We start from the raw sequence: 27,188 nt of genomic DNA on the forward strand, positions 1-27,188 counted from the left end.
ATCCATGGCAGGAGGGCACCAGGTCCCTGCCTTGCCCAGCCCTGGGAATCACCCCTCTGGCTGGTGAATGTGGCCAGCAAAGGAGCTGATTCCTGGGAGAGAGGGGCACAGGGCTGCATTTTCACCCAAAATGCTGCTCCTGCAGTGAGTTCCAGCTCAGGACAACTGGCAGCTCTCATATGTGTAAAACCCATTTATTATTCAGAGTCAAAATAAGGTGTGCTTTGACCCAAAACAGCGCTGAAGATGGACAGCAGGCTGAGCCTTGCTTTGGTCCTTGGGAAGAGAAGGGACTCCTCACCTGCACCCACCCCTGTGGGTGCCTGGGAGGGATGGAGAGACTGGTGGGGAGCTGGGGGAAAGCAGCAGCACCCTGACCCTGCCTGAGCAGATCAACATCTCCTCTTGGATATCTGCCTGCCAGGGCTAGAGTTAAAAAGTAAATTTTAAAAAAATAGGAAATAAATAAAACAGAAACTCCCTGCATTCAGGTGTTGTCTTGTTGCCAAGTCCCCCAGCACCCTCTGCGAAATACAGGTTGGATATTAGGGAAAAGTTTTTTACAGAAAGGGTGATAAAGTACTGGAATGATCTGCCTGGGGAGGTGATGGAGTCACCATCCCTGGAGGTGTTTAAAAAAGGACTGGAGGTGTTTAAAAAGGACTGTACGTGGCACTCAATGCCATGGTTTAGTTCAGGTGTTAGGGCTGGGTTGGACGATCTTGGAGGTCTCTTCCAACCTGGTGATTCTGTGATTCTGGCAAAAGCTGGGCTGGGTTCTCCCTGGGGGCCAGGGGCAGTGCCCTCCCATGGGATGGACCCTCCCCAGTGCCCTGAGCTGCCCTGGTCCGTGTGGGTGATGCTGGGCTGCGGGCAGGGACACGGGCAGGGACACGGGCAGGGACACGGGCAGGGACACGGGCAGGGAGAGCTCTGCAGGTGCTCCGGGCAGACGGGGACGGTGTCTGAGCAGTGCAGGCAGGGCTGTGGGCAGGCAGGTGCCAGCAGGTGGCTGCCGTGGCTCACGGATGGGCTGCTCCTGCCAGGAGGAGTCCCCAGAGCAGCCACCCACACCCCGGGGCTCTGCTTTCCACGAGAGAACCGAACATCAGTCAGGGAGGTGGGCAGGCAGGGGACTGTGAGAGTCACTGGCTGGGACCTGGCATCTCCACCTATCCACGTTAGGGCTGGGTTTTTTCCTTTTGCAAGGAGGGGAGGAGAAGGTTTGGACACCCAGGAGATGTTCTGGGGATGGGTTTTAATTCATCCCGTGCCCTGACTCACTGTGCCTCTGCTGTCTGCCTGGCTCTGGAACATCTGAACGGGATTTAACTCTCAGGGGTGGTTTTCTCCGGCTAGGCAGAGCAGAAGGAAGCAAATGCAGCTGCTCCACTTTGCCAAGCCCAGCCTCTGTCCCAGCTGCTCCTGCTCCCTCCCACCCCTGGTCCCTCATCCGTGACGAGCCCGGGGATGCTGCTGTGAGCGACCCAGGGACAGCCACGCTCCCCAGCCTGGGATGGAACCAAACCCACCCCCTTTAGAAGGGCAGAGTTAGTCAGGAGAGGCTCATTTCAACCTCTCCAAGTTGATTTTTAGCTGGAAGAGCTGTTGCTATCCAGGAGGCAGCACCTCCCTGCTGCTCCTGCTCTGCGGCTGATGCCACGGGAAGAGTTTGCCACCTTTTGTCCCCCCTGCCCTTGCTGTGACATTGCTGTTGACTTCAACCCCTCCTGCTGCACTGAGAAACGCAGCAGAGTTTGCCAGAGAAAGGATTTTTGTGTGGTTTGTTGTGGGGCTTGTTTTTCTTCTCTTGGCCACGACTCAAGAATGTCCTGAGTTAGCTTTTGGTACAATGCGCTCCAGCGCCTCAACAGCGATGTGCTCTGTTTGCTTTTTCTGACACAAATAAAGCTGGAGCTCTGCCAAAGAGGAAGGGGAAGGAAGCCAGGGAAAAAAAGAAGCCACGGTGTGAGGAATGTCTTTTGCAGAAGTGCCTGAGGGGAAAAAAAACCGGCAGAGGAGATTTGGGAGTCTCCAGGACGGTCGTCCAGTCCATTCCAGGGAGGCTCAGCATCTCTGCTCCTCCAGGACCAGCTCTGGATTCCTCTCAAACCTTCCTGCTGAGGTAAGACTTAAGCATTCTTCCTAAGCCTAAATAAAAAATGTTGTTTTGAAGGTATGAAAACCCCCGGTAAACGATAATGAGTTAATAACACTGAGTGAGGGTACAAATGTGTGAGTGGGGCACGGGGCATCTTTCTAATAGGTTGAGTCAAGCCTGTGTTTAACCTTAGGGGTGTTTAAAGGCAATAAAGTCTTTTTAACCCTGCTTTGACATGAAATAACACACAAACGGAGCTCAGCTCATGGCAGAGGTTCATTCCCAGCGTTTCTCAGCACTGCAAGCAAGCAGCAGCTTCAGCTCAGCGTTTTAAGTGATCCAGGACATAAAAGGAGCAGATGTCTTTCCCTGCCTCCAGTGTAAGCTGAAATTTGAATTTAAAACTTCTGCCCATCTTATGCTCTAAAAAAATCCCACCTGAAATACCACAGCAAAGACATAAAGTTGTCTTGATGTGGTACAAGTTGTACCAGGATTTCCCCAGCTGCCCAAACCCCACAGCAGCATGGTCAGGGTCGGTCAGCACTGGGGGGTGACAACACAAGGGACACGTGGGATGTCCAGGATGAGCTCCTGGTGTGCCACCTCTCCAGCCCAGCCAGGATCTCCTGGGGCTGTCAGCCTGCCCAGGTCACTCCACGGGACTCTCTGGCAAGCTGCTTTAGCTGTGACACAAACCCCGGGTCAGAGGTGTGCACGGGTGACACACGACGTCCTAATCCTCACTTCTGTGGGGTGGAAAAGAAACCAAACAGCCCACAGTTAAACCCACCATTTATTCAAGGAAGTCCAGAGGTTATTCCACAGGCTAAATTCAAATTTTTATTTTCAAATTCAAATTTTAATACACCTGGGCTTGGTGAGATCATCAGGGAGGAAAAAAATCTGTTTGGAGATGATGGCAAAAGGCAGGGCAGGTGTTTGCAGGGAGTGCCCCGGGCAGCCCCCTTGTTCCAGCTGCTTTTCCTGCACTCCAGTGCCTGCTGTCCCATCACATGGAAATTCAGCCCCTGAGGGCTGAATAGAAATATTTGGAGGAAGATAAACTCTGTCTTCGCTGTCAGCACCATGAGGCATTGCCCCCCAGGGGGAACAGGATTTTCCTTCCCTGTGATAGAAGGTTTGAAGGGATTAGGTCTGTAAAAGCTCTGATTTTTCTACCTGAGAATCACTTCGAGGAGAGCAGGATTTTGTTTAAAAGCAGATTTCAGCTCCTGATGGGACAGCAGAGCAGTTTGGCCATGTGAGCAGAGCTCTTTTAGAGGTACTGAATCCTCTGGATGAGAGGTACTCATTAAACGTCCTCATGGTTATTTCATGGATGGTTAATAAGCACATCTCATCTGCAAAAATCTGACAGGCAGCTTTATGCTTTACTCCTTTCAGTTCCCACCACCAGCATTAACCAGGGAAAATAATCCTTGTTTTGCTCTGACCATGTCATTTTGAGGATTCTGCCCTGTCTGCTCCACTGACACAGCAGTGCATGCTCGTGGCCACTCGGTTTTCTCTCATTTCTCATCAATAACCCACCAGTGACATCTCTCCCACGCACTTCCAAGAATCTGTTCCCTCATGGCTCCAAGTTTCCTCCAGCAGATGCTGTTTACCACAAGAGCTCAGTCACACCACAGCCAAGAGTTGCTCAACCCTTCTTGGTGTTGAGCCTACAGCGCATTAAAATTACGAGTGAAAGGATTTTAGGGATTTTAATTGACTATGTGGAGCCCACCCAAGCTGATTAGGTCATGTAGCGTGATAGTCCCTTTTGTATTTCATCAATAACTCCTCCCAAACTCCCCATGCTGCAGCATGGAAGCCTGAAATTCTGATTTTTATCAGTTTTTGCTGCTGAGCTGTGAGGGTTGGGGTGTGTTGAGGGAGATGAGGTCTCTTGGACCCTGTGTTTGCGAGGGTGGTTGAGCTCAGCACACATCTGAGTTTCTTCAGCTCATCCTTGCCGTGAAAAGGGAGAAAAGGTTTCACTGCACATCTGCAAGGACTGTGCAAATAAAACCAGTTGCTGCTGGTTTGGCTTTTGTTGTATTTGAAAGCAATTTTCAAAAAGAAATTGTCTCTAGGTTCAAAGATGAAGACACTCCAGAGGAATATAAGTGTATTCCAGCAAACTAAAATTCTATTGTGGAAAAATGTCCAGATCAAGTGGAGGATGAAGATGCAGAGCTTTCAGGTAAGGAAAAAATTAAAAATAAAAACAAAATAGTAGCTAACTGCTGAGAGTGACCAATCCCTGCCTGCCCCTAGACACCAACTTCTTTGGGTAAAATTAGTACTTAAAGTACTTTTGAGAAGCCTGACTGGTGATGAACACTTGGAGACTTGAATTTGTTTTAAATAGAGATATTTATGTCTGGTTTGTGACAAATGAGCAGGTGATGGGCGCAGTGCAGAGAGTCTCTTCATCCACACCTAAGAAATGAGTGTGACCGAGTTCCTCTTTTTCATATTTCAATCCCACAAAGGCTGAATTCCTCCTGATTACATTTTAGCCCCACAAGGAACATGTTTTTATACCGCTGTGAAATTCTCCTCCCTGGTGCAGGAGTGGATTCTGTCCCTGCTCTTCCTGCCCCTGCTGTTCATCGTGTCCTCCTTCATCTCACAAATCCACTACCCCGAGGTGCCCTTGGGCCACCTGGGCCACCTGGACGACCCTGCCTTCAACACCTCCGGCGTCACCGTCACCTTCACCCCCGTCACTGCCACCACCAGGCACATCATGAGCAAAGTGGCCTCCAGCTCTGTCATGACGGGTGGGTTTTGCTTTTTAAATGTTGAATTTTGTCGTGATTTAACCTTGTTGGAACCCTGGGCACTGAAAATTTCAGGTTTTCTGTGCTCACGGGCACTGACCCCTAAGCAAGCCTGGGGCTTGTTGACCTGAGGCTGTGGGACAGGCTTCCAAAATTGAGTGACAGCACTGGGATAATCCCAGTGTGTAGTTTGAATAGAATTATGTGATATCACAGGGTGCAAAACTTAGAATTTAAAGGTTTAGTGTATAGTAATATATATAAAGCAAGAAGGAGGATTTAGGGCATAGTCTAAGTTGTTCTTGTTCTTTCATCTTCCTCTCCTTGGGTCTGGGTGGTGTTTTGTAATTGGATAGAAAAGTCTGCATTGCAGGCCACAGGTTATTGGGTTAAAAGTAAAAATAATTTAGGTGTCATCTCATAATTAGTTCATTTGTGCTTAAAAGATCTTGGAAAGAGTTAGAGACAGAGCCATTTTCTACTTTGTTAGCTAGAGCTCACAGCTTGTGAGACTATAGATAAGAATTAATAAACATCTGAGCCCAAACTGCATCTCTCAAGCATTTAATCCCTGCTCTAACAGAAGAAAAGAAGATAAAAAACCCACATAACCTCTTGTGTGTGTGCAGTGTTGTAGCGGTTCTCCAGCATCTTGGATCAGGAGAGAAAATTAATCCTAAATCCTGCATTTTCATAAATATTTCTTCTCTATGAATTAAACTACCTGTTTAAATAGGTAATTTAAACAGCATGCCCTTCTGAACTGGAAACCTCTGCCTTACCTAATATCCCCCAATACTTTAAAAACACATTAAAAATCATTATTTTCAGATGCATTTCTTCTCAACTGGTAACATCTGAAGGGTTTAGAGCTGCCTCCCTGGGCAGTAAGAAATGGAAAGGAGGAGCTGCAGTGCTAAAAAAGCAGAACATTCCCTCCATGCCTGTGGACACATTTCCTCACTCACAAAATCTCATGGCAGTATTTTTCTGACATTCCACAGGTATAAAACTAGAGGAGCTGGATGATGAGAAAGCCATGGAGAGAGCCTGGATTTCAAACAGGGAAATTATAGGAGTTGTATTTAAGGACAACTTCTCCTACCACCTCAGGTTTCCTACCGCCCATGTGGTTGTTCCCAATGAAGTCATTGGAGACAGAGGTAACGCAAAATGAGAATTTCAGGGTGCTTACCTGGTGTGGACAGGGTGGGAATAACCCATATTTAAGTGATGGAATAAACTGTGGGTTTGGGTGTTCAGGGGTTTTTTTCCTTGTCACTGTCCATTTGAGGAGTTTCCCACAGTGCCAGTGTGTTCTTGTCATTACATTTAATAGTGAAAATTAATTACTTTTTGTTAGTGTGATGCCCTTTCCCTTGCAGACAGCTGCTACCAGTTCTCCCCAGGGCTCTGCAACAGCCCAAAGTACTGGTACAGAGGCTTCCTGTCCCTGCAGTCCAGCATTGACGCTGCCATTATAGAGGTAAATCCAATTTAGGAACTGATGGAGGCACCCTTTTATTTTAAATATAATATAGGAAAGGCAAACTCTGCTGTAAGAATAGCACCGGATGGGTTTGACAGAAAATAAAGCTGCTTTAAAAAGTTAACCTAGCGAGGATGAAGCAGAATATTCCTTATATAAATGCACCTCACTGCAGAAAGTAAGCGAAACACTGATCTATTGACCTTGCACTCCTTTAGATGGTGACAAATCATTCTGTTTGGGAAGAAATGAAATCCATTGCTGGCATCCGAATGCGGTCCCAGAGCATCCTCTTCTCTGTCAGCCTGGAGTACAGCTTCCCCATGATCATCATCGTCATGTGCTTCTTCCCCTTCATGTATTTCTTGTCAAGGAATGTCACACGGGAAAAGAAGCAGCTCAAAGTGCTGATGAAGACCATGGGGCTGCAGGACATCGCCTTTTGGTGAGTTCTTTTTAAAATGGAATATGTTCACCAAAAATCAGCCTGTTCCTGGGCAGTGAGATCAGGGGGTTCATGACTTTTCTCAGCTGTGAGGTTGATTCCTGGTGAAGACAAGGAAACACCATTGTGCAAACATCTCAATGAGTCAATGAAAAAACAAAAAAACACTTTCATTGCTTGAAAATTTATCTCAAATACTAGTTGAGGTGACTGATCACTGTTTTTGCTCAGTGTCTCAGCCAGAGGGTTGAGCATGGCAGTGAAGTCCTCTGCTCGTTTCCTCCTAAGCTGGATCACCTCTCTGTTCTGAGGGCATGAAAGAGAAATCATTGCCACAGGAAATAATTAATGTTTAAACGTGACCCCTCCCGAGGTGCAGATGAATTGCAAGCAGAGCTGTTGGTTACACACAAGGCTGATGGTGCCTTTCCCTCCCCAGGCTGTCCTGGAGTTTGCTGTACTCTCTTTATGTGCTGATCTTCTCCTGCCTGCTGACAGCCCTGGTGCTGCACCAACCCTTCTACACCAGCAGCTTCCCTGCAGTCTCACTCCTGTTTTTCCTCTATGGCTTGGCGTGTGTAAGTCAGGCTTTAAAGCCAGATTTCCTCCCCGTATGATTTATTACCTGTTCTATCTTCTTTTTGCCAGGGTCGGGATTAAATGCTCCAGATGGTGTTTCTTATTAGGACTCAGATGTTTATTAATTCTTATCTGTATTACAGTCTCACAAATCGTGACTTCTACAGCACTTCTAGCTAACAAACTAGAAATTGAGCCCCCTCCCTCTCTCTACAAGGCCTTTTAAGGATAAACTGTCCAATTAAGAAATGACACCTAAATTATTTTTATTTTTAACCCAATAACCAACCACCCATGGCGTGGAGTGTGGATTTTTCTACCCAATTACAAAACATCACCCAGACCCAAGGAGAAGAAGGTGAAAAAGAAGGACTCTGCCCTAAAACCTCCTTCTTGCTTTATATATATTACTATATTCCAAACCCTTAAACTTTAAGTTTTGCACCCTGTGATTCTATTCAACTCCACACCACAGTCCCAGTGCTGTCACTCTATTTTGGAAGCCTGTTCCACAGCCTCAGGTCAATGCAGTGTTTGCCTGGGGGTCAGTGCCTGTCAGCACAGAAATGTTAAAATTCTCAGTGCCCAGGGCTCCCACAATTACTGAGCTGATGGGTCCAAGCGTTGCTCCAGAGCCTTTTGCACAGTGCTCAGGAGCTCTGTGGGCTGTGCTGGCTGAAATCTGAGTGGCTTTTCCAGTCAGCAGCAGAGATTTCCTTTGCAGCCTGGAGGGCTCACAGGCTCTTGTTCAGCTACACAAGGCCCAGTTTGAAACTCAGATTGACCCACCCAGAGGGGTTTTAGTGGATTTCATCACACAGACTCAGCTCAGCAGAGATCTGGTGCCTGGCAAATGGAAGTGCTGCTGTTAAGGGTATTTATTTCCTTCAGATTGGAAGCTGAGGGAAATGGTTGAAGGAACCGGTTGAAGGAAACTTCTGTTCTTACAGATCCACCTGGTTTTCATGCTCTGCTCCCTCTTAAGGACCTCCAAGCTTGTCAGCTCCGTGGGTTTCCTCATCATCTTTGTCTTTGGGTTCCTGAGCCTGGCGGTGCTGATAGAGGACGTCCCCAAGCCCCTGAAGTGGTTTCTTGGTCTGATGTGTCCTTTTGCATTCAACACTGCCATTGCTGAGGTACGGGGGCACCACCCCTGCAGCTGGACCTTCCTCTCACAGGGAAAGGCGCAGGAATTCCTGCCCTTAGCTCCAAACTCAGCTGTAATTCCTGCCCTTAGCTCCAAACTCAGCTGTAATTCCTGCCCTTAGCTCAAAAACCCAGCTGTGAAACATTCAGGCATTTTCCCTTTCTCTCCACAGCCCGTTTGAAACCCCCACATGAGCTGAGCTGTGCTGGGCAGCACGGAGGGGCTCCAACGCCCCCATCCCAATCCCCTGCTTTAAAACCAGCTGAATGCAGAGACAAGAAGGGCCCTTGGCACAAAAAAAAATCTGCTGTTGTGCACGTCTGACCCTGAGGAAGCCCCATCCCTGCACACAAGAGCCTCATTATCCTCGGGGGCATCAGGGGCAGCATCCTTGGCTCCCAGTCACTCCCCTCCTCCTGTGCAAATCCAGCTCTGGATCCCTCTGCTGCTGCCCTGCCTCCATCCCCACCCTGGAGAAATCCCTGCCCTCTCCCAGTTTGCCTTTAGTCATAGCTCCACAGCTCTTCCCAGCTCTAATATTTGATTTCTTCATATATATATATATATATATATGTATATATATTTGGACTAAAATATATATATATATGTATATATATATTCCCGGGAGAGATTTCTGCACCAGCAGAAAAAGAGACTGACTTTGTTAATTTGCCATATGGTTAAATCAATCATTATGTAAATTATAACATTTTTGTCGTGACTCTCTCACATCAAGAGTGCCAATATCAAGTTTTTTGAATTGATCTCCTCTAAAACTCTGCTCTTTTCTTCTGTTTCTCTATTGTTCTGGAAAATTCTGAATTAAAGTGTGAAGATCTCTGCATGGAGTAAATTCATTCCCCTTCCCCTTTAAAAAGAAAATAAAAGCAGTTGCTCAGTACTGCAGATGATTTCTGGGTTAGCAGAGTTGCATCTGTGGCATGTGCATATTTTTCCAGCCTGGAATTTATTCTTCTTTCTCTTTTTATTTCAGATTTTCCATTTAGAGAAATACATGATAGGTTTCTCCTTTTCCACACTTATGGAGGAAGCATACTTTTTATTTTCAACATACGTACTGCTGGTGTTTGACTCAGTCTTGTACTTGCTGCTGGCTCTGTATTTCGACAAAATTCTGCCAGGTAGTAATGATTTATCTTTATTTACATGAGTTGCATGGGCTGTATCAAGGAAATGATGGGCTGCTCCTTTCTTGGGCTCAATGAAAATAAGATTTGGACTAAAAGAAATTTATAATGCCACAGAGTGACTTTTCTGTTTCTGGCACAGCCACATTCAGAGAATCAATGACAACAAAGTGGTTTTTTTTTCATTTAATGTTTTGTCTTTCTAATTATGAGATTATAGTGTCATAATGTGCAGGACAATACTTTAATTCATTACAAAAAGCACAGAATTCATGACATAAATCCCTGAAGCCACCCTTCTTGTCTCCTTTGCCTCTGCTCCAAATCTGGGGGTTTTGACTGGAAAAAGCAGCAATTTTATACTCATTTGAAACTCCTGAAAGTTTAGTCTAGGATGATGTCTCGGCTGTGCCTCTGGTTAATGGCAGAACATCTTTATTTCCTTCCTGGCAGGCAAATATGGGATCCCAGACCCTCCTTTGTTCTTCCTGAAGACCTCATACTGGATGAGGAGCAGGAGAGGCTCCACCAGGGACGTGCCCAGAGCCACAGCAAACCCTGAGGAGCTCCTTGGGGATGATGCAGAGCCTGTGCCCCCCGAGTTCCTGGGGAAAGAGGCCATCAGGTTATGGGAGAAGGAACTCTTGTGTCTGATTTAGTGCTCCCCACTCCTTCCATCAGCTTGGGTTGAGTTTTCCAGGCAGTTTTCATGGCCGTGAGGCTCTGGCAAAACATTTTGTTTCACAGAGAAAAACGAGAGATAAAAATGTTTCACTGAGAAAAATTAGAGATAAAAAGATAATTCAGACTGGCCACTAAAGGTGAAATTTAGATACATTTTAGATTAAAAAATAACTGGGTTTTATTTGTTGTGGTCTTTCAGTGTCCTTTGGGGACAAAAGGGAGAATGAAGAGGGCAATTCTTCATTGTAAAAGTGTTGCCACGGGTTTGGCCTTTGGTCTTTGCCAGCCTTGCTGCCTCATTTTTGGTGCCAGGTTGTGACGTTCACACCTGGGCACAGAGCCTGTCAAACCTGTGAATCTCAATTTTGTTTCTCAACACCTTTTGTCTCCTTCATGCTTTTTTTGCCATTGTAACTTAAGGTTCATAAAAATGCAAAAGAGTAGCAGGGAAAAGAATTTACAGAAATCCCTATATAATAACCTCCTTACCTTCCTTTTAGGCTCCACAATATTACAAAAACCTATAAGAGGAAGGACAAGAAGACAGAAGCTTTAAGAGGTATGAAAGCTGTGGGATTAATTCCTGTTAAAGACAAGGAAACACCGTTGTGTAAACAGTCAATGCAAAAACACACTTGCATTGCTTGAAAATTTATGTCAAATATTAATTGGTGTGGCTGATCACTTGTTCAGTTCTTACTGATTTGCTGTTTTCAGTAAGATTAAAGAGAAGAAAAATTTTAATTTTAAAATTGTTTTATTTCTGTCTTTTTTGCTAAATACAGAACTCCTTCCACTTTTAGTTAAAGGTTTGCAGAGCTTTGCCCCACTCAGTGCTCTTTTGGCTAATTATCATCACTTCATTCTTGTACTTCCTGATTTCTCTTGGCTTCCACAGTGAGCGGGGACAATTCAAACCTCATTCCTCCCCAGACTTGATGTTATTTTTGCCCCAGGTCTGTCTTTAAACATTTATGAGGGTCAGATCACTGCCCTGCTGGGCCACAGCGGGGCTGGCAAGACCACGCTGCTGAACGTGCTCAGCGGGCTCAGCTTCCCCTCGGAAGGTAGGAGGAGGCTGGGGTGGGGAAAAAAGATCTAAAAGATCCCTTCACATCCCATTTATCCCCGTGAACAGGCTCTGCCACCATTTACAACTACAAGCTCTCTGAGATGGGAGACAGGGAGGAGATCAGGGCCATGACAGGGATCTGCCCGCAGTTCAACACGCACTTCGAGGTCCTGACAGTGAAAGAAAACCTGAAAACTTTTGCAGAAATCAAGGGCATCAGGTCCAAAGAGGTGGAGCGAGAGGTGAGTGTGTGATCCCCACCATTCCACAGAGGCTCCTTTTGTGCTGGGAAGCTCAAAGAATCCACCTGGATCCTCTGAGAATTAATGCTGCAAGCCCCAGTGTCCAGCCTGGCCTTGGACACTTCCAGGGATCCTGGGGTAGCCACAACTTCTCAGGGCCTCACCTCCTTTACAGAGAACAATTTCCTTCTGATGTCTAATTTAAATCTAAATCTACCCTAATAAAGGATGGAAGGACAATGGCTGCTGAAAATAGACATCCTTGTACTGTTCTAGGTGCAAAACATTCTGGAACTGCTGGATATCAGCAACATTCAGGACACTCCAGCTGAAAAACTGAGCGGTGGGCAGAAAAGGAAATTATCCCTTGGAATAGCCATGCTTGGAAACCCCCAGGTAAAGCAGCAGGCACGGCTCTGTGAGGTAGGAAATACTCAGGTCCAACATAATTAAAACCTTGGGCATGTGTTTGGCTCTAGGATTTCAGACTTCTTTAAAGTGCTTATAATTAGAATTAATAAATTTCATAATTTCTTGGGGTTCTTTTAAACTCATAACCCACCTTGCCAGGTGAGTTTTGAAGCAGACAGAGCTCCCTGAGCTCCCACAGCCCCCAGAAGAGCCACCCTTATCTAAAGGATGCTCTGGGTCTGTCACATTCAGAGTACTAAACCCAGAGAGGCGCAGCTGCTCTGGCAAGGAGGAATGCCTGACTCCATCCCTCCTGTGGGTTCTGAGTGTCTGATTCCATCCCTCCTGCAGGTTCAGTGTCTGATTCCACCCCTCCTGCAGGTTCTGAGTGTCTGACTCCATCCCTCCTGCAGGTTCAGTGTCTGATTCCATCCCTCCTGCAGGTTCAGTGTCTGATTCCATCCCTCCTGCAGGTTCTGAGTGTCTGACTCCATCCCTCCTGCAGGTTCAGTGTTTGATTCCATCCCTCCTGCAGGTTCAGTGTCTGATTCCATCCCTCCTGCAGGTTCAGTGTCTGATTCCACCCCTCCTGCAGGTTCAGTGTTTGATTCCATCCCTCCTGCAGGTTCAGTGTCTGATTCCACCCCTCCTGCAGGTTCAGTGTCTGATTCCATCCCTCCTGCAGGTTCAGTGTCTGATTCCATCCCTCCTGCAGGTTCAGTGTTTGATTCCATCCCTCCTGCAGGTTCAGTGTCTGATTCCATCCCTCCTGCAGGTTCAGAGTGTCTGATTCCACCCCTCCTGCAGGTTCAGTGTCTGACTCCATCCCTCCTGCAGGTTCAGTGTCTGATTCCATCCCTCCTGCAGGTTCAGAGTGTCTGATTCCACCCCTCCTGCAGGTTCTGCTCCTGGACGAGCCCACGGCGGGGCTGGATCCTCTCTCCAGGCACCAGGTGTGGAGCCTCCTGCGGGAGCGGCGGGCGGGACGGGTGACCCTGTTCAGCACCCAGCTCATGGACGAGGCCGATATCCTGGCAGGTGAGCAGGGGCTCTGCCCAGGGCATCCCCACGAGGTGATCCCAGAGCATAAAGCCCCAAAAAATGGCAACCTGCAGCTCTGGTTCTGGTGGGCTGCAGCAGAAATTCCTGTGGCTTTTCCTTTCTCCAGACCGCAAGGCTTTTATCTCGCACGGGAGGCTGAAGTGTGTTGGCTCTTCTCTGTTCCTGAAGAAAAAATGGGGGATTTGCTATCATTTAAGGTATCTCCTTAAGCCCCAGCAGTACCTGGCAACATGCAAGGACAAGGGGACACCGGAATTAGTGAGACCCTAGAGCAGATGTCATCAAAACAAATTAATTACCTGCATTGAAATCCAGCTCTGTTAACGGAAACAGCAGTAAAATTTAGGGTTAGGGTTAGTTAATCCAGAGTAGGTAACGAATGAATGAAGAATATTGGAGTTTTCTTTTTATGCATCCATAAAATGGTGGATGTTGTTTGTCTGGGAGGGTTTGGGTTGTTTTTATTCCAAACCTAAACTTCTCTGTATTTTCCACACAACAGGATCCATGTCAGTGAGTCTTGTGACCTGGAGAATCTGACATCCCTGGTGAAAGGCTGCATCCCCAACGCCACGTTCTCAGGACAAACCCAGTATGAACTGAGATATAAACTGCCTTTAGAAAACGTGAAGAAATTCCCAGGTAACGTGTATGAAAATAATTGAGAATTATCCCTAGAAGAAAAAAAAAAATAATGACAAATGTGGGGAAGGAGAAATGCTAAGGGAGATTTTTTTACGGGAGTCACATCAGGACTTCAAAACCAGCACAGTTTGGGATTTCCCTGCAATTTTATCATACATTTAAGATCAAATTGTGCACCAAATGCCTTTCTATTGTTTGCAGTGACAAACCCTGCAGGCTAAATGGGGCCATGCGTGTTACAGAGAGTTCAGTTCTCTTTCTGTTAAATGAAAGACAGAAATAAGAGAAAACCCCACACAACCTGCGCTGCTCTGTGCCCATTTCTCACCCACTGTGCCCATCACTTCAGCCTGGCCATCCCACACAGGATGAAAACAGTCTGAAATGTTGTTACTAAGCAGAAAAACACCTTCCATGAGGGATTCCTGGCAGTTTTGTGTTCCTCCACACCTTTGTGTCCCAGCAGTCCCTTGCTCTGTTGCATTCTCCGTCACTGGAGATGCTCTGGTCAGGCTGGCTCAGCTGAACCAGAGTGGTCTGGATCTCTGTGCTGATGCCTTTATTTCATCTCTGTCCTGCAGATCTGTTCAGCGGCCTCGACAGCTGCTCTGAGCAGGGAATTATCAACTACGGAGTCAGCATGACGACCCTGGAGGACGTGTTCCTGAGGCTGGAGGGAGAAGCCACAGCCAGTCAAGAAGGTACAATTTACAATCCACAGCCAAAGAGATCAGCTCGCACACAGTAACCTCCTGTCTTAATTTGGAAAGGCAGGTGTCTGCCAGGGGAAGCCAGAACTTCCCTTGGAATGGAGAATGTAAACCCCCTCCCTCCAAATTATTATAATTTTGAAATTAAGGGGGTCTCAGGCAAAGATGTGGGAATAGGAACAACAATTCTTTACTAGAAAGAGTAAAAATGTAAGAGTACAAAAAAGCAAACAAACAAGAAAAAGAAAAACCCTGACAGAGTCAGAACACAGCCTGACACCCTGTTGGTCAGGGTGCTGGCAGCAGTGCAGTCAAGTCCTCCTGCAGTGACAGAGGTGGTTCTGTTGGAGCAGAGATGATCCTTTAGAAAGGTCCAGTGCTGGTGAGATGGGTCTGGTCTCCCTCTGGGAATGCAGTGCAAACAGTCCTGGTGTTCCAAATCCCAGGGTTTATCCAGGTGGGAATGCAGTGCACACAGGCTGTGCTGGGCTCTGAATCCCAGGGTTTATCCAGGTGGGAATGCAGTGCACACAGGCTGTGCTGGGCTCTGAATGCCAGGGTTTATCCAGGGTTTATCCAGGTGGGAATGCAGTGCACACAGGCTGTGCTGGGCTCTGAATGCCAGGGCTTATCCAGGTGGGAATGCAGTGCACACAGGCTGTGCTGGGCTCTGAATCCCAGGGTTTATCCAGGTGGGAATGCAGTGCACACAGGCTGTGCTGGGCTCTGAATGCCAGGGTTTATCCAGGTGGGAATGCAGTGCACACAGGCTGTGCTGGGCTCTGAATGCCAGGGTTTATCCAGGTGGGAATGCAGTGCACACAGGCTGTGCTGGGCTCTGAATCCCAGGGTTTATCCAGGTGGGAATGCCGGGCTCCTCCCCTGGGTGCAGCATCTCCCATGGATGATGGAATTGGATCAGCCCTGCAGGGAGCCTGGATGGCCCATGGACAGCAGAGATCCCCTGGAGGGAGGATGGGTCCTGGAAGGGATAAAGAACACTGCCACAGCTGGTTTAACAGTTTCACAGAGGATCCTCCCTCCCCGGAGCTGGTCACAGAATAGAAAAAAACCAAAACCACCTCCCCAACTATTTTAACAGATGACAACAGCACACACATTTTTGGTTACATTTTGCATTGCAACCCAAGACACCTTCAAAGGTGGCTCTTCAACCTTCATGAACCCCCACTAGAAGCTGATCTTGGCCATAAATGTGCGTGTGTAACCTCTCTGCAGACGAGCCCATCCCTGGGGAGGAGTGGGGAGCAGCAGCCCCGGGGCGCCCCGGCGAGGCTCGGCCGTGCTCGCTGCTGCTCTCGGACACGGGCACAGCGTCGCTGCAGGGGCTGCCCCTCTGGAGACAGCAGGCCTCTGCAGTGGCACGGGTGCACTTCCTGAAGCTCAAGAGCTCCGTGAAGAACCTGCAGTCCATGTAAGTAACAAAGGGGTTCTCTCCTGGAGGTCTGGAAGTGGTGGTCACACCACGCAGGGACAATTTCCACACCCCTGCTTCGATGAGTTTGGATTAATCAATGTGAGGTCTTGGCTGGGAATGATCTTGGTCATCTGCACGCAGAGGAGGGGAAAGTTTTTTTCCTTTCCAGTGCTGCTAACAAAAAATCTTTTGTGTATTTTCATTTCTATGCTGAATAATTTATGCAAGAGAAACCCATCTTCTTTCCAAAGAAAAAAATCATTTCAAAATATTTTTATATCAAATGGAGTAAGTTTTAAAATAAGTCAGTGTGTACAGAGTGTACTTTCAGGCTTCCTCTGCTTCTTCTTTTTTCTTTTTTTCTTTTTTTAATTCTCTTGTGCTGCCAGTGTTTGAACTCATTTGGCCCCACTGGTGTTCAAGCTGGAATTTCCTGGTGGGGCACAGGGAACTAAAGGAAGATGCTGATGTATGAGAAACTTGTATCTAAAGGAAGTGTGAAAGGCATTTCTTGGACTTAAAATGTTTAGAAGGTGCTGATTTATGAAAACCTTGTATCTAAAGGAAGTCTGGAAGGCATTTCATGGTCATAAAAAGTTGAGCAGTGTCAGGGGAGGTTTAGATTGGAGATCAGGGAAAGGTTCTTCCCCCAGAGGTGCTGGCACTGCCCAGGCTCCCCAGGGAATGGGCACGGCCCCGAGGCTGCCACAGCTCCAGGAGTGCTTGGACACTGCTCCAGGGATGCCCAGGGTGGGGTTGTTGGTGTGTCAAGGCCATGAGCTGGATCCATGATCATTGTAGCTCCCTTCCAAATCAGGACATTCCATGATTCTGTGAAAATTGCCAGAAGTTTTTAACAGAGCATTGGGTAACCCGAATATCACCCACCGTTCCCAACACAAAATCACATTCTGACCACATTTCTGCTGAATCCCTCTTTCCAGAGTGTTCATCCATCTCTTTCTTAACGCAGTTTGCTGCTCTTGGTGGTTTTCCTGCTGCCTCTGGTGCTGCAGCTGTGCCTGCTGGCTGGCTGGCAGAGCGTCAGTGCCTGGCAGCTCTCTCCTGCACGGTACTTCTTGCCCCTGGGGAGGAGATCCTACCTGGACACCACCACCCTCCTGGTCTACAACCACACAGGTGAGGGCAGCCAGCCTTCCCTCATCCTTCCCAGCTCCGGGCTCCCTGCTGCTCCAAAGGAAAGCACAGGATGGAGCAGAGGGGTGTAGATGTAGAGGATCCAAGAGGGATGAAGGTTTTAAGGAGGGAAGAGAGCAGGGATTGTCTTTAAAGGGTTGTGAGGGAAACCTGCTGTGGATTCAGAGACCCTGATGAGAGGGGGGCAAAAGGGTTTCAGAGGAGGTGAGATAGGATGGGGACAGGGTTCTCCCCCTGCCACAAATCCAGGTCTCAATCCAAGCGATTTCAGAGTGTGGGATTTTCAAGCAGGCGCCACGCTCCAGGCTCACTCACACTGAGTCAAATTAGTGGGCTGCCTTCAGAGTTTCACCTTCTGCATTCCCATGGGAGGATGATATTTTATGTTAATTAGCCAGAGATTGACACTGGTATCTTCATCAGATGGTCCCAAAGGAAAATTCATTTTGTAGCACCTCAGAAAAGGCTGGAGGGGGGAAAAAAAGACAATGCAAAAATTCAGACTGAAATCCATTAACTTCCTATAAACGAACATGCAAAGATCCAGCACACATGTGCTGGCTGATGCCCACAGTTATTAGATTTCCTCTGTTTTTGTTTGGTGGTCATGGATTTAAAAACAAAAAGTCAAATCATCACAGACTCTTTTGTTTTCCAGTGTTATAATTCCTCTGTTTCTGGTCCTCACACCAGGCACAGGCATTGATGACTTCATCCATGTGCTCCAGAGCCAGGATCTCACAGTGGAAATAGCAAAGGAGGAAAATATCACAGAGGAGCTACAACACAACGGGGCTATAGAAGTGTCCCGCAAAGGTCAGGTGAGGATTTTTCTCCTCTCCCTCTATTTCCTCACAACAGCTGAAGAATTAAACAAGGTGCCTCCATCAGCTGTCCCTGTGGGATGGCCCTGTTGACTTTTTGTACCCCAGGTATGAAAATTAGGAAGTATTTTGAGCAGTAAAGTCCGTGCTAGAGGAGACCTTATCTCCCTGACCTTCCACCTCAAAATGTACATTTTTAACACAGCAGTGCAGACTTCCAATACCTCATAACTCGTTTTTTAGTGAACAAGGCATAAGCAAAGCTGTTTCAGGCCTGGATTTTCCTGGTGTGCTCCTTTTCTACTGCTTCCCTGTTGTAGATGAGAAAAGCCAGGAGTTCTCACCTTGTTTTCCTGCTCTTTGAAGAGCTACAGGTTCACTTTGCTGTGCCACTTGGATGCTGTCAATTGTTTCCCAGTGCTGGTGAACATCATCAGCAACTCCCTGCTGAGGACCCTCAACTCCACCAGGCACATCCAGGTCTGGAGCCACCCCTTATTCTCCGTAAGTGAAGCCAGAAGGTGTCAGAAAACCATTTAAAGTCTCACTAATTCCTCAGATTTTAACAGGAAGCCTTGTGGGGCTGTCTGAACACTTTAATCCACCCTCCCTCATGGTGTCTCTGGAACCACCACGTTTGACTTCAGGAAAATCAGATCTGATTTTTCCCATGTGGGTCTCTGCTGGATTTAGAGGGTGGCTGGGAGGGTTTCTCCAGGGGGTTCCCATCAGTTGATGGAAGACAGAATTCCCTGGGATAGAGGAGTGGGACCTGCATCACCCATGTCTCCTCACTAGCAAGAACTTTGCATGGCTCTGGTTTGGAAAAACCTTCCAAAATTTGGTTTCAAATCCCTCTTTTTTTGCTCATACTGCCCTGTAGTCCATGAGAAATGCAGTAAGAAGAATGGTAAAATGAATTGTAGGCCATTTTCCACAAATGCTTTGTTCTTCTGTTTTCAGCTGTTCAACACACAGTACTGGGATTATTTTATATCTATTTACCTCATTTATATGCTGCTGTTATTCCCTGGTTTTCCTCCTCACTTTGCAATGGGCTACACGCAGGATTGCAAGGTAAATTCCTTGAAATGAAGCAGGTTTGGGGTAGGCAGAAGGGATTACACCTGCACTGCCAGAAGGCTGTTTGAGTACAGAATCACAGAATCATTTAGGTTGGAAACACCTCAGAGATAATTGAGCCCAGCCCTATGACTGGCAGCTTGGGGTGTTTTGACCCATGGGAAGTTTTACACCAGCACAAAACACTAAAAGACAAAAAAGAGATCAGATTTTACCCCAGAATCACAATGGTGACAGATTCTATTCCCTTTTCATTTCCTGGGGCCATTCCTCTGGCTGCAATTGGCCAACCAGGCACAGACAATAAACCACCCTTTAAAACTTCAAAACTTTAAAATTTTAAAACTTTAAAACATTAAAACTTTAAAACCTCCCAGGCAGGAGCTCGTGCCCAGCTGCGGATCTCAGGGCTCTTTCCCTCAGCCTACTGGTGTGGCCAGGCACTGGTGGACATCCCACTCTGCTGGATCCTGCTCATCTCCATGTTTGTGTTCCAGTTTGCCATGATAAACAGGCTTTTTGGCAACGCCATCACCTTCTTCTTGCTGGTACATCCCGTCCTGGTCCTTGCTGGTTTGTCTGGAAGGGATTGAGGGAAATTATTTTGTGTGGGGGCAGCTGAGGTGCTGTGGGTGCAGAGGGTGCTGGAACACTCTTGGTCCTCTTACTGACCTTGTTTCGCCTCCTATCCTTTGGGTTTCTCCAGCTGGAAATTAAAGGCAATAAATCTTGCTTTCACATATTCCTTTACACCTCAGAGTAAAATTGTGGTTAGTTTCTAATTGCCCTGATCTTACTGAGTGATCATTTCCACTGCTCCCCCTTGCTATAAATGGGTTTCTGGTGGTTCACCTCACTCCATTTTCTCCAACAAAAATCTTTTTTCCCTGTAGATCATGGAGACGTTGGGCTATGGAATTTCCCTCGTGCTCTTCGTCTACGTGATCTCCTTCAACTCTCGCAAAGGATGGAGCTGCAATGTTTGGTCTTTTATCCTGATAGTGGTGAGCACATGGCTGTATAATGCACTGCTGGCTTTACAGACATTTGGAGATATTAAGGACAAACTAGATGTCAAAACACCAAACACAGATGTGGAGCATAAATCTGGGTGTGTTTCATAGCAGCCAATTCTGTATTAAATTTGTGTCACTGCCTTCTGTTGCCACAATCCTGCTGTGACATGGGGAAATACCCGGATCCAACTTGAAGTGGTGCAGGAATGGAGGCAAAAAATGAATTTATCACTCTCCTTGACACCCCACATCCAAGAGATGTAAAGTGTTGAGACAGGAGCTATCAGGCTAGGCACTGATCATCCAAGCCTGACCTGGAAGGAGGTGGATTGTTGGCATGGGAGTGAACAGGATGGGATCCCGTGTTTGATTTTTCTGCCCGAAGCAGATCTGTCCCTGGGAAAAAGTCTCCCCAGCTGGCAGCTGAAGGTCTCCTGAGCCCTCTCTGTCTCTCATCTTTCTCACTGTTTTTGGCCATTTTTATAAATCCAGTGAGGAACTGCAGAGCTAGACTCACAGTTTTAACGAGCAGTGAGTAACCCTTCCCATCAGCTGAGTTACCCTCTTGTTTTATTTTCAGGTGTCCTTTATTTCATTTTCCGTTGGCAGAATCATTGATGCCCTAGGCCATGGCATCGCTGCCCTCTACGTCTTGTCCCTCCTGGTTCCCGTGTACCCTCTGATGGGTTTTGTGTTTGATTTGGAGATCTCCCTGCAGGTGAGGGGCGGATCTGGGCAAGGAGAGGCCTAAAACCCCACCCTGGGTCCTTGTGACCAAAGTCTTGGGGTAACTGCACCGAAATCTGGCAATAACTGCACCAAAATCTGGCAATAACTGCACCAAAATCTGGCAATAACTGCACCAAAATCTGGGGGTAACTGCACCAAAATCTGGGGGTAACTGCACCAAAATCTGGGGGTAACTGCACCAAAATCTGGGGGTAACTGCACCAAAATCTGGGGATAACTGCATCAAAATCTGGGGATAACTGCACCAAAATCTGGCAATAACTGCACCAAAATCTGGGGGTAACTGCACCAAAATTTGGTGGTAACTGCATCATAATCTGGGGATAACTGCACCGAAGTCTGGCAGTAACTGCACCAAAATCTGGGGATAACTGCACCAAAATCTGGTGGTAATGGCACGCTGCAGTCTGGGAAGGCTCATCCTGGGGGGCATTTTCCAGAGTGCATCGTTAGGGACCATTTCAGCTCAGATCTCATTTTTCCAGCTGTTCATTAGGGCTGGGGGTGAATTTTTGTGTAGCTGTGACAGTGGATGAGGTAAAAACTCTTAATCTTTTCCATGCAGAGTCATGGAATGGAATCATGGAAGGGACCTTAAAGCTCATCTTGTTCCACCCCCTCCCATGTGAGGGGACACCTTCCACTAGACCAGGCTGCTCCAAGCCACATCCAAGCTGGCCTTGGACAATGCCAAGGAGGGAGCAGCCACAAAGCCAGTCAGCTTGGCTTAACCAATCCTAAGAGAAAATCTGGAGCCACGGATCTGTCTTTACATGGTAAAAAAACCTGAGTGAGGATTTAGAATTCTCACAAGAGGCTTTACTCCACGTCAGCTGATGGGGGTGGTGGAAAGTCAGCTGAGAATTTAACAAAACCCCCCCAGCTACGTGCAACAGTGCTGATAAAGGATCAATTACTGAGGGGTGAAGCCCAAGGAGGAGAGACTCCTCCTCTGTCCTGTCCCATCACCTCTTCTCCACTGGGACCCAAAGCAGAGATGTTTTCCTAGGACAGGACATCTGGCAGGAGAGTCTGGTCCGTGCACTGAGAGCTTTTGTGGTGTAGGACCAAACATCTCTATCTGTTCACCTGTGTGCAGAATGTTTGGGGAAAATCAGAAGTTTGGCAGATTTTCAATGCATTTTTGACCGTTACTGCATTAACCAGAATGATTCTAAAGAATTGCACGTCTTCATTGCATATTTCTTTTTATTCTTACAGGTGTTCACGGAGGACGAGCGCATATTTAGTATGGCTTCAGGCAGTCATGTACTGATTGCTGTCTTTGCAGTAAGAAAACATTTAACATTGCTTTTATTGAGGAATGTGGGTTTCCTGAAGCCCCTCCTCAGGTGTGAGGAAGCAGAAGGAGGATCTGGGTGGGTCTAGATGACATTTTACCTGCTGTGCTAAAATAATTTCATGCCTTTGAAATGGAGAAAGCAAAATGAAATAAGCCCAGATCACCTCATGCTGTCCTGTTATTTTATGAACTGGGGTTTTTCTGCCCTGAGTGCTTTCTGCAGCATTGATTAACCTGAGTTTCAATGTTAATGGGCTCCATTTTCACATATTCTGTATCTTCACGTATTTTATAGCACTGCCACCACCTCAGTGCCAGCTATGGTGGGAGGCAAGGCAAGGCTGTTAATGTGGCAACCTCTGTTTTTCAGCCTTACATCCATTCTGTGGCGTTCATTCTTCTTCTTCGCTTTTTGGAGTTAAAATATGGAAAAGCAGTGCTGAGGCAGGACCCACTGTTCAGGTTTGTATAAACACACATGCACATGTGAGATCTAAACCCCTACCCCACTGCTTCTCCTTGAAAACATCATTGCATTTGTGTCCCTATTTTTAAATCTTTTTTTTTTTAATACTGGTGATTTTTTATGACCTAAATAGCCCCTTAAATAATGCAGTGCTGTGATAATATAAAACAGCTTTTAAGTTATTTAGTGCCACCACAGGATGTTGCCTGTGCTGTGGGATGTACCAGCTTCTTTTTTGGTACTAAACTAAGATTATAAATGTCACCATTATCATCATCATCAACAATAACAATAATGATGATGATATTAATAGCAGTCATTATAATATAGTATAAATTATATCCCAGGGAAATTCACTCTTGGTCTATCCAAAATGCACTGGTGGAGAACAAAGGTAAAGAACAAAATCCTAAGCTAAAGCTGGTGGGTTTTCAGGATTTCCCCAAGAAAAGAAAGCAGCCAGCAGCATCCCAAGGAGCTCGAGGAGGAAGATGAAGATGTGAGAGCCGAAAGGGAAGCAGTGAGAGATGCCATGGTGGCTCCAAGCCAGGAGGAGGTACCCCTGAGTGTTGTCCTTCTTGTTCTGTTTGATTTTCTACCCGGTAAAAAACAAACCAGTGCGGGTCACTGCTCTGGCTGTGCTGTTCTTACTGGGAAAATCAAAACTCCAATAGTGTGGGTTCCATCAGGAGAAAGGTATTAAGAGGAACCTGGAAAATAAAGTGTCCTGTTGCACCTCATATTCCTGGTGAACTGTAAAACAAAGATCTTTGTAAGTGTTTCTGCCTTTTAAATGGAAAAATGTAACAGAAGGATTAATGCTGTCCAAGATAATAAATTAATCTTGCTTCTCCTCACTTTCAGAAATCAATCATTATAGTCAGCAATCTGTGCAAAGAGTATAATGTAAAGCAAGCTGGATCGTTTTTTAAGAAGCAGAAGAAAACGAAAACAGCCACCAAAAACCTTTCCTTCTGTGTTAAAAAAGGTGAGAACTGGGACTGTCCTCCCAGACCTGTGTTCAACCCCGAGTTAATTCCCTGCATTCTCAGTTACCTGAGCAAGGACAGAAAAGTCAAATCCATTTCTTCTGTTTTAAAAGCACCTTCAGTCTGGGCTTGATGTGTTAATGGTGCACCCTATTAATGACCTGTGACTGTCCATTATCTAAAATAAAGATAAAGATCCTGGGGAGAGGGGACCACTTCATCAGTGGCACCTGCAAGTAATTCACAGTATCAATTTAAGCTGAAATCTTATAGATTCCCTTTTATTTTATATGATCTTTGATATTAATATGCTGCCTTTTCTTTTTTTTTTTTGCTTTTGTGGGACTGTCCATGATATATTTCTTGAATGGGGAATAATCCTAATAAATTCTGTGCATTGATTGCAGGAGAAGTGTTAGGACTTCTGGGGCCCAACGGAGCTGGGAAAAGCACAGCTATCAAAATGATCACTGGAGAGACAAAACTGACTGCTGGGCAGGTAGGAGACACCTGGAGACAAGGGATGGCTCCGTGACAAAAATCCAAATCTTGCACTGAGGCTAAGCTATCATTTTTATCAAGGCTGCAGTTCATTTTTAGTGATCAGGGTTTTAATCGAGTTCATCATGCTATTAACTTAAATAACGTATTAATAAGATGACGGTGAGCCACTTCTAATTTTGATAAGCTGTTGCATCTGCCCTAATTGCCACGTTTATATCTGGTATGAAATCACTCCCTCCCCGTGGGTTTCCTCACCTAAACCCCACAATCTCCCCCTGAACCACCCCTTGTCCTGGGCAAGGCTGTGTGAGAGGACCCTGCCCAGCCTGGTTGTGCAGGTGCTGATGAAGAGTGGAGGAGGCTCCCAGGACCAGGCTCCTGCGTTCCTGGGGTACTGCCCCCAGGAGAACCCCCTGTGGCTGGACCTCACCCCGCAGCAGCACCTGAGGCTCTACGCGGCCGTGAAGGGGCTGCGCCGCGAGGACACGGCTGCTGCTGTGCACAGGTACAGCTGCAGGGCTGCCACGGCCCCTGGCCCACCCTCGGTCATGGGGAGGGGACCAGAGAGGCAAAACTCACACAGGAAACCTTGAAAGAAGCTCAGGAAACTCGGCTGCAAAAGCGCTGCTGTGCTCAGTGCTGGGATTCAGTGAGGGGGTTGAGAAAACCTCTGATTTTCCTGAGTGCATTTGGTGGGGATTAATTTACCACTAATGCCCTTTTAAGAATGTTTTCTTTAGGCAGCTTTTCTGAAATCTCTGATGTTAGAGTTTGGCACCACAAGAAGGGGTGCTGAGCTGATGCTGGCAAGGGGGAATGGATTCATAATGCTGTTGACACTGATGATGGGTTTAGAAGAGAGTTTGTGGCTTTTTCAGTACACTCTGCTTCAAATAGTCACTTACATTTTAATAACACAATAAATGTTTAATGAAAACAAGCGAGAGTCAAGAGCAAGAGGAGAAAAGTTACTTTTTCTTGTCATTTTGGGAACCCTTGATGAGAGCATTGATTGGGAATAATAAAAATGTTCTTTTCTCATTTTCCCCACAGAATCGTGAACGCTCTGCAGCTTCAAGACTACTTACACAAAAAAGTCAGAAAGTTACCTGCCGGGATAACCAGAAAGGTGAGTTTTGGGTCACTGCAATGCTCAAGCACTAATTAAAACTCTCCTTCCTGAGTGGAGGGACCAACCTGTGCCCTGAGCTCCCGGGAGAGCCTGTGGTGGGTGGGGTGATGGAAATGAGCCTTTCCCAAACCCGTAAATCAGAACTGCCATGGATGAGGAGGCTCTGCCCACGGCTGTGTGTGGGCACAGTGCCAGGCTGTGCAGGAGGCCTGGCTGAGCCCCTTTCTCCATGTCACAGCTGTGTGTGGCACTGTCCCTGCTGGGCAACCCCTCGGTGCTGCTGCTGGACGAGCCCTCCACGGGCATGGACCCCAACGGGCAGCGCCGTGTCTGGTGAGCACCGACCCGGGCACGGGGCCACCGCGCTGGGGAAGGGGTGGGCAGCCAAAAGGAGATGTTTAAAGATGCATGAAAAGGGTTTTGTCCCATCCACAGATGGTGCTGTCCCTCACTTTGCAATGGTTCTGTTAGAAAACACATTTTTTGTCTCTCTCTGACTCAGAGATGAGCAAGGAGAGAAAAAAACTGTTTTACCTTCACCCTTTTTTGCAAGATTTACAACAGTCTTAAATGGGATTTGGGAGAATTCATAGAGAGACTCAAAATGAGTAGTTTTTGTAATTATTTCAAAGCGTTACCATGTGCTCGTTCATCAGAAGCTGCTGCATGTGAAAATTCTATTCTTATTTTAGAGGAAAGGCACTTGGATGGACAAAGCTCTAAGAGCAATGCCTGATATTTATAGGGAGTGCTAGATTTCGTTTTTCACTCTGCTCCTCAGGAGAATAATCCGGGATGCCCTGAAGGCCAAGGAGTCGGGAGCCATCCTGACCACGCACTACATGGAGGAGGCAGAGGCCGTGTGTGACCGTGTGGCCATCCTGGTGTCCGGGCAGCTCCGGTGGGTGACAGCCCCTGGCTGATCTGGGACTGACCCAGGCTGCCCCTCCAGCCTCACCTGCCGTGGCTTTCCTGGAGTGTCCCCTGGTTTCCTTCCCAGGAAGGAGCAGGGGCTGAGGTGACAATGACTTCACTGTCATCTCCCTGCCCTGCCAGGTGCATTGGCTCCATCCAGTACCTGAAGAACAAGTTTGGCAAAGGATATCTCCTGGAAATCAAGGTCAAGGATCCCGAGAGCGCTGACGTGCTGCACACTGAGATTCTGAAGATTTTCCCGGGTGCAGCCCGCCAGGAGAGGTAACTGTAAAATATGGGATGAGGAGAGGTTTCAGCACTGCCCCATCCTTGAGAACATTCCTGTGGGATGGCCAGACACGGGATCTCAGCTGGAGAGGGATGAGCAGCTCCCCGTAGGGAGATCTGATTTCATGTCACCACATCCAGCTCTCCATGATCCCAGCACAAGACATCCACACATCCACACAGGTTTGACCCCAGAACCTCAATACAGAGCAAGAATCACCTTTTCTTCTGTTTCCTCAAGGTTCCCCTCTTTGCTTGTCTACAAGATCCCCATGAAAGATGCACTGCCCCTGTCCCAGTCCTTCTCCAAGCTGGAGGAAGGTAAGAGCAAAACTGGGTGACTTTTTGAAAAGGCAGAACAGCAATTGTTCATTTTCAACCCTCCTCCCATTTCTCCACAGCCAAACAAAGCTGCAGCCTCGAGGAGTACAGCTTCTCCTTGAATACTCTGACTCAGGCAGGTGATTTTTATTTGTGCTGTAAAGGAAGGAGCAGCAACAAAAGCTGCAGCCAAACCCAGGCTGGTGCAGTGGCAAAAGGCAGCTCCACCAAAAAACTGCCTGAGGGTGGTGGGTGAGGAGTTCTCTAGTGGTAAAATAGTGGGAAATGGTTTGGGTTTTTCACTGCTGGGATTTTGCATGGTGGGAACAAGTCTGGATGAAGTCTCAGACTCTATTTGGTCGAGAAAGGCACACAACACACCCAAGGATGGAGCTGCCCATGCCCAGCCCCTCTGGGTGCCCTGGAAACAGCAGAATATTTATTGCTGCTTGTACAAGGCTGGTGGCAAAG

General features: G+C 47.1%; 1 protein-coding gene across 4 annotated transcripts in view; it reads left to right on the plus strand.

The window, feature by feature from the left end:
- The window catches only part of LOC134557296 (ATP-binding cassette sub-family A member 10-like), a 59,831-nt gene that overhangs the window by 28,569 nt on the left and 4,074 nt on the right, over positions 1-27,188 (plus strand). For 2 of the 4 annotated variants that reach the window (XR_010082021.1, XM_063410166.1), the window contains exons 1-38: positions 1,474-2,125; positions 4,204-4,313; positions 4,686-4,896; positions 5,901-6,059; positions 6,282-6,382; positions 6,604-6,830; positions 7,270-7,408; positions 8,360-8,545; positions 9,551-9,698; positions 10,158-10,329; positions 10,889-10,947; positions 11,345-11,455; positions 11,527-11,702; positions 11,979-12,098; positions 13,013-13,151; positions 13,282-13,372; positions 13,678-13,817; positions 14,402-14,521; positions 15,770-15,965; positions 16,942-17,108; positions 17,820-17,947; positions 18,317-18,454; positions 18,914-19,027; positions 19,411-19,581; positions 19,927-20,037; positions 20,630-20,767; positions 22,021-22,089; positions 22,473-22,564; positions 23,004-23,124; positions 23,433-23,556; positions 23,965-24,056; positions 24,400-24,566; positions 25,115-25,190; positions 25,432-25,526; positions 25,975-26,094; positions 26,250-26,390; positions 26,638-26,717; positions 26,798-26,853. Coding sequence is in view for 3 of the 4 variants with exons in the window: in XM_063410166.1 (XP_063266236.1) it covers positions 4,212-4,313; positions 4,686-4,896; positions 5,901-6,059; positions 6,282-6,382; positions 6,604-6,830; positions 7,270-7,408; positions 8,360-8,545; positions 9,551-9,698; positions 10,158-10,329; positions 10,889-10,947; positions 11,345-11,455; positions 11,527-11,702; positions 11,979-12,098; positions 13,013-13,151; positions 13,282-13,372; positions 13,678-13,817; positions 14,402-14,521; positions 15,770-15,965; positions 16,942-17,108; positions 17,820-17,947; positions 18,317-18,454; positions 18,914-19,027; positions 19,411-19,581; positions 19,927-20,037; positions 20,630-20,767; positions 22,021-22,089; positions 22,473-22,564; positions 23,004-23,124; positions 23,433-23,556; positions 23,965-24,056; positions 24,400-24,566; positions 25,115-25,190; positions 25,432-25,526; positions 25,975-26,094; positions 26,250-26,390; positions 26,638-26,717; positions 26,798-26,853 (4,797 nt within the window). In the remaining variant the exon portion in view is untranslated. Of the gene's footprint in view, positions 1-1,473; positions 2,126-4,203; positions 4,314-4,685; positions 4,897-5,900; positions 6,060-6,281; positions 6,383-6,603; positions 6,831-7,269; positions 7,409-8,359; positions 8,546-9,550; positions 9,699-10,157; positions 10,330-10,888; positions 10,948-11,344; positions 11,456-11,526; positions 11,703-11,978; positions 12,099-13,012; positions 13,152-13,281; positions 13,373-13,677; positions 13,818-14,401; positions 14,522-15,769; positions 15,966-16,941; positions 17,109-17,819; positions 17,948-18,316; positions 18,455-18,913; positions 19,028-19,410; positions 19,582-19,926; positions 20,038-20,629; positions 20,768-22,020; positions 22,090-22,472; positions 22,565-23,003; positions 23,125-23,432; positions 23,557-23,964; positions 24,057-24,399; positions 24,567-25,114; positions 25,191-25,431; positions 25,527-25,974; positions 26,095-26,249; positions 26,391-26,637; positions 26,718-26,797; positions 26,854-27,188 lie in introns of those variants that run through there. The other 2 variants (XM_063410168.1, XM_063410167.1) reach the window with 2 other exon arrangements.

The sequence above is a fragment of the Prinia subflava genome, chromosome 12 (assembly GCF_021018805.1).
Source record: "Prinia subflava isolate CZ2003 ecotype Zambia chromosome 12, Cam_Psub_1.2, whole genome shotgun sequence".
NCBI lineage: Eukaryota > Metazoa > Chordata > Aves > Passeriformes > Cisticolidae > Prinia > Prinia subflava.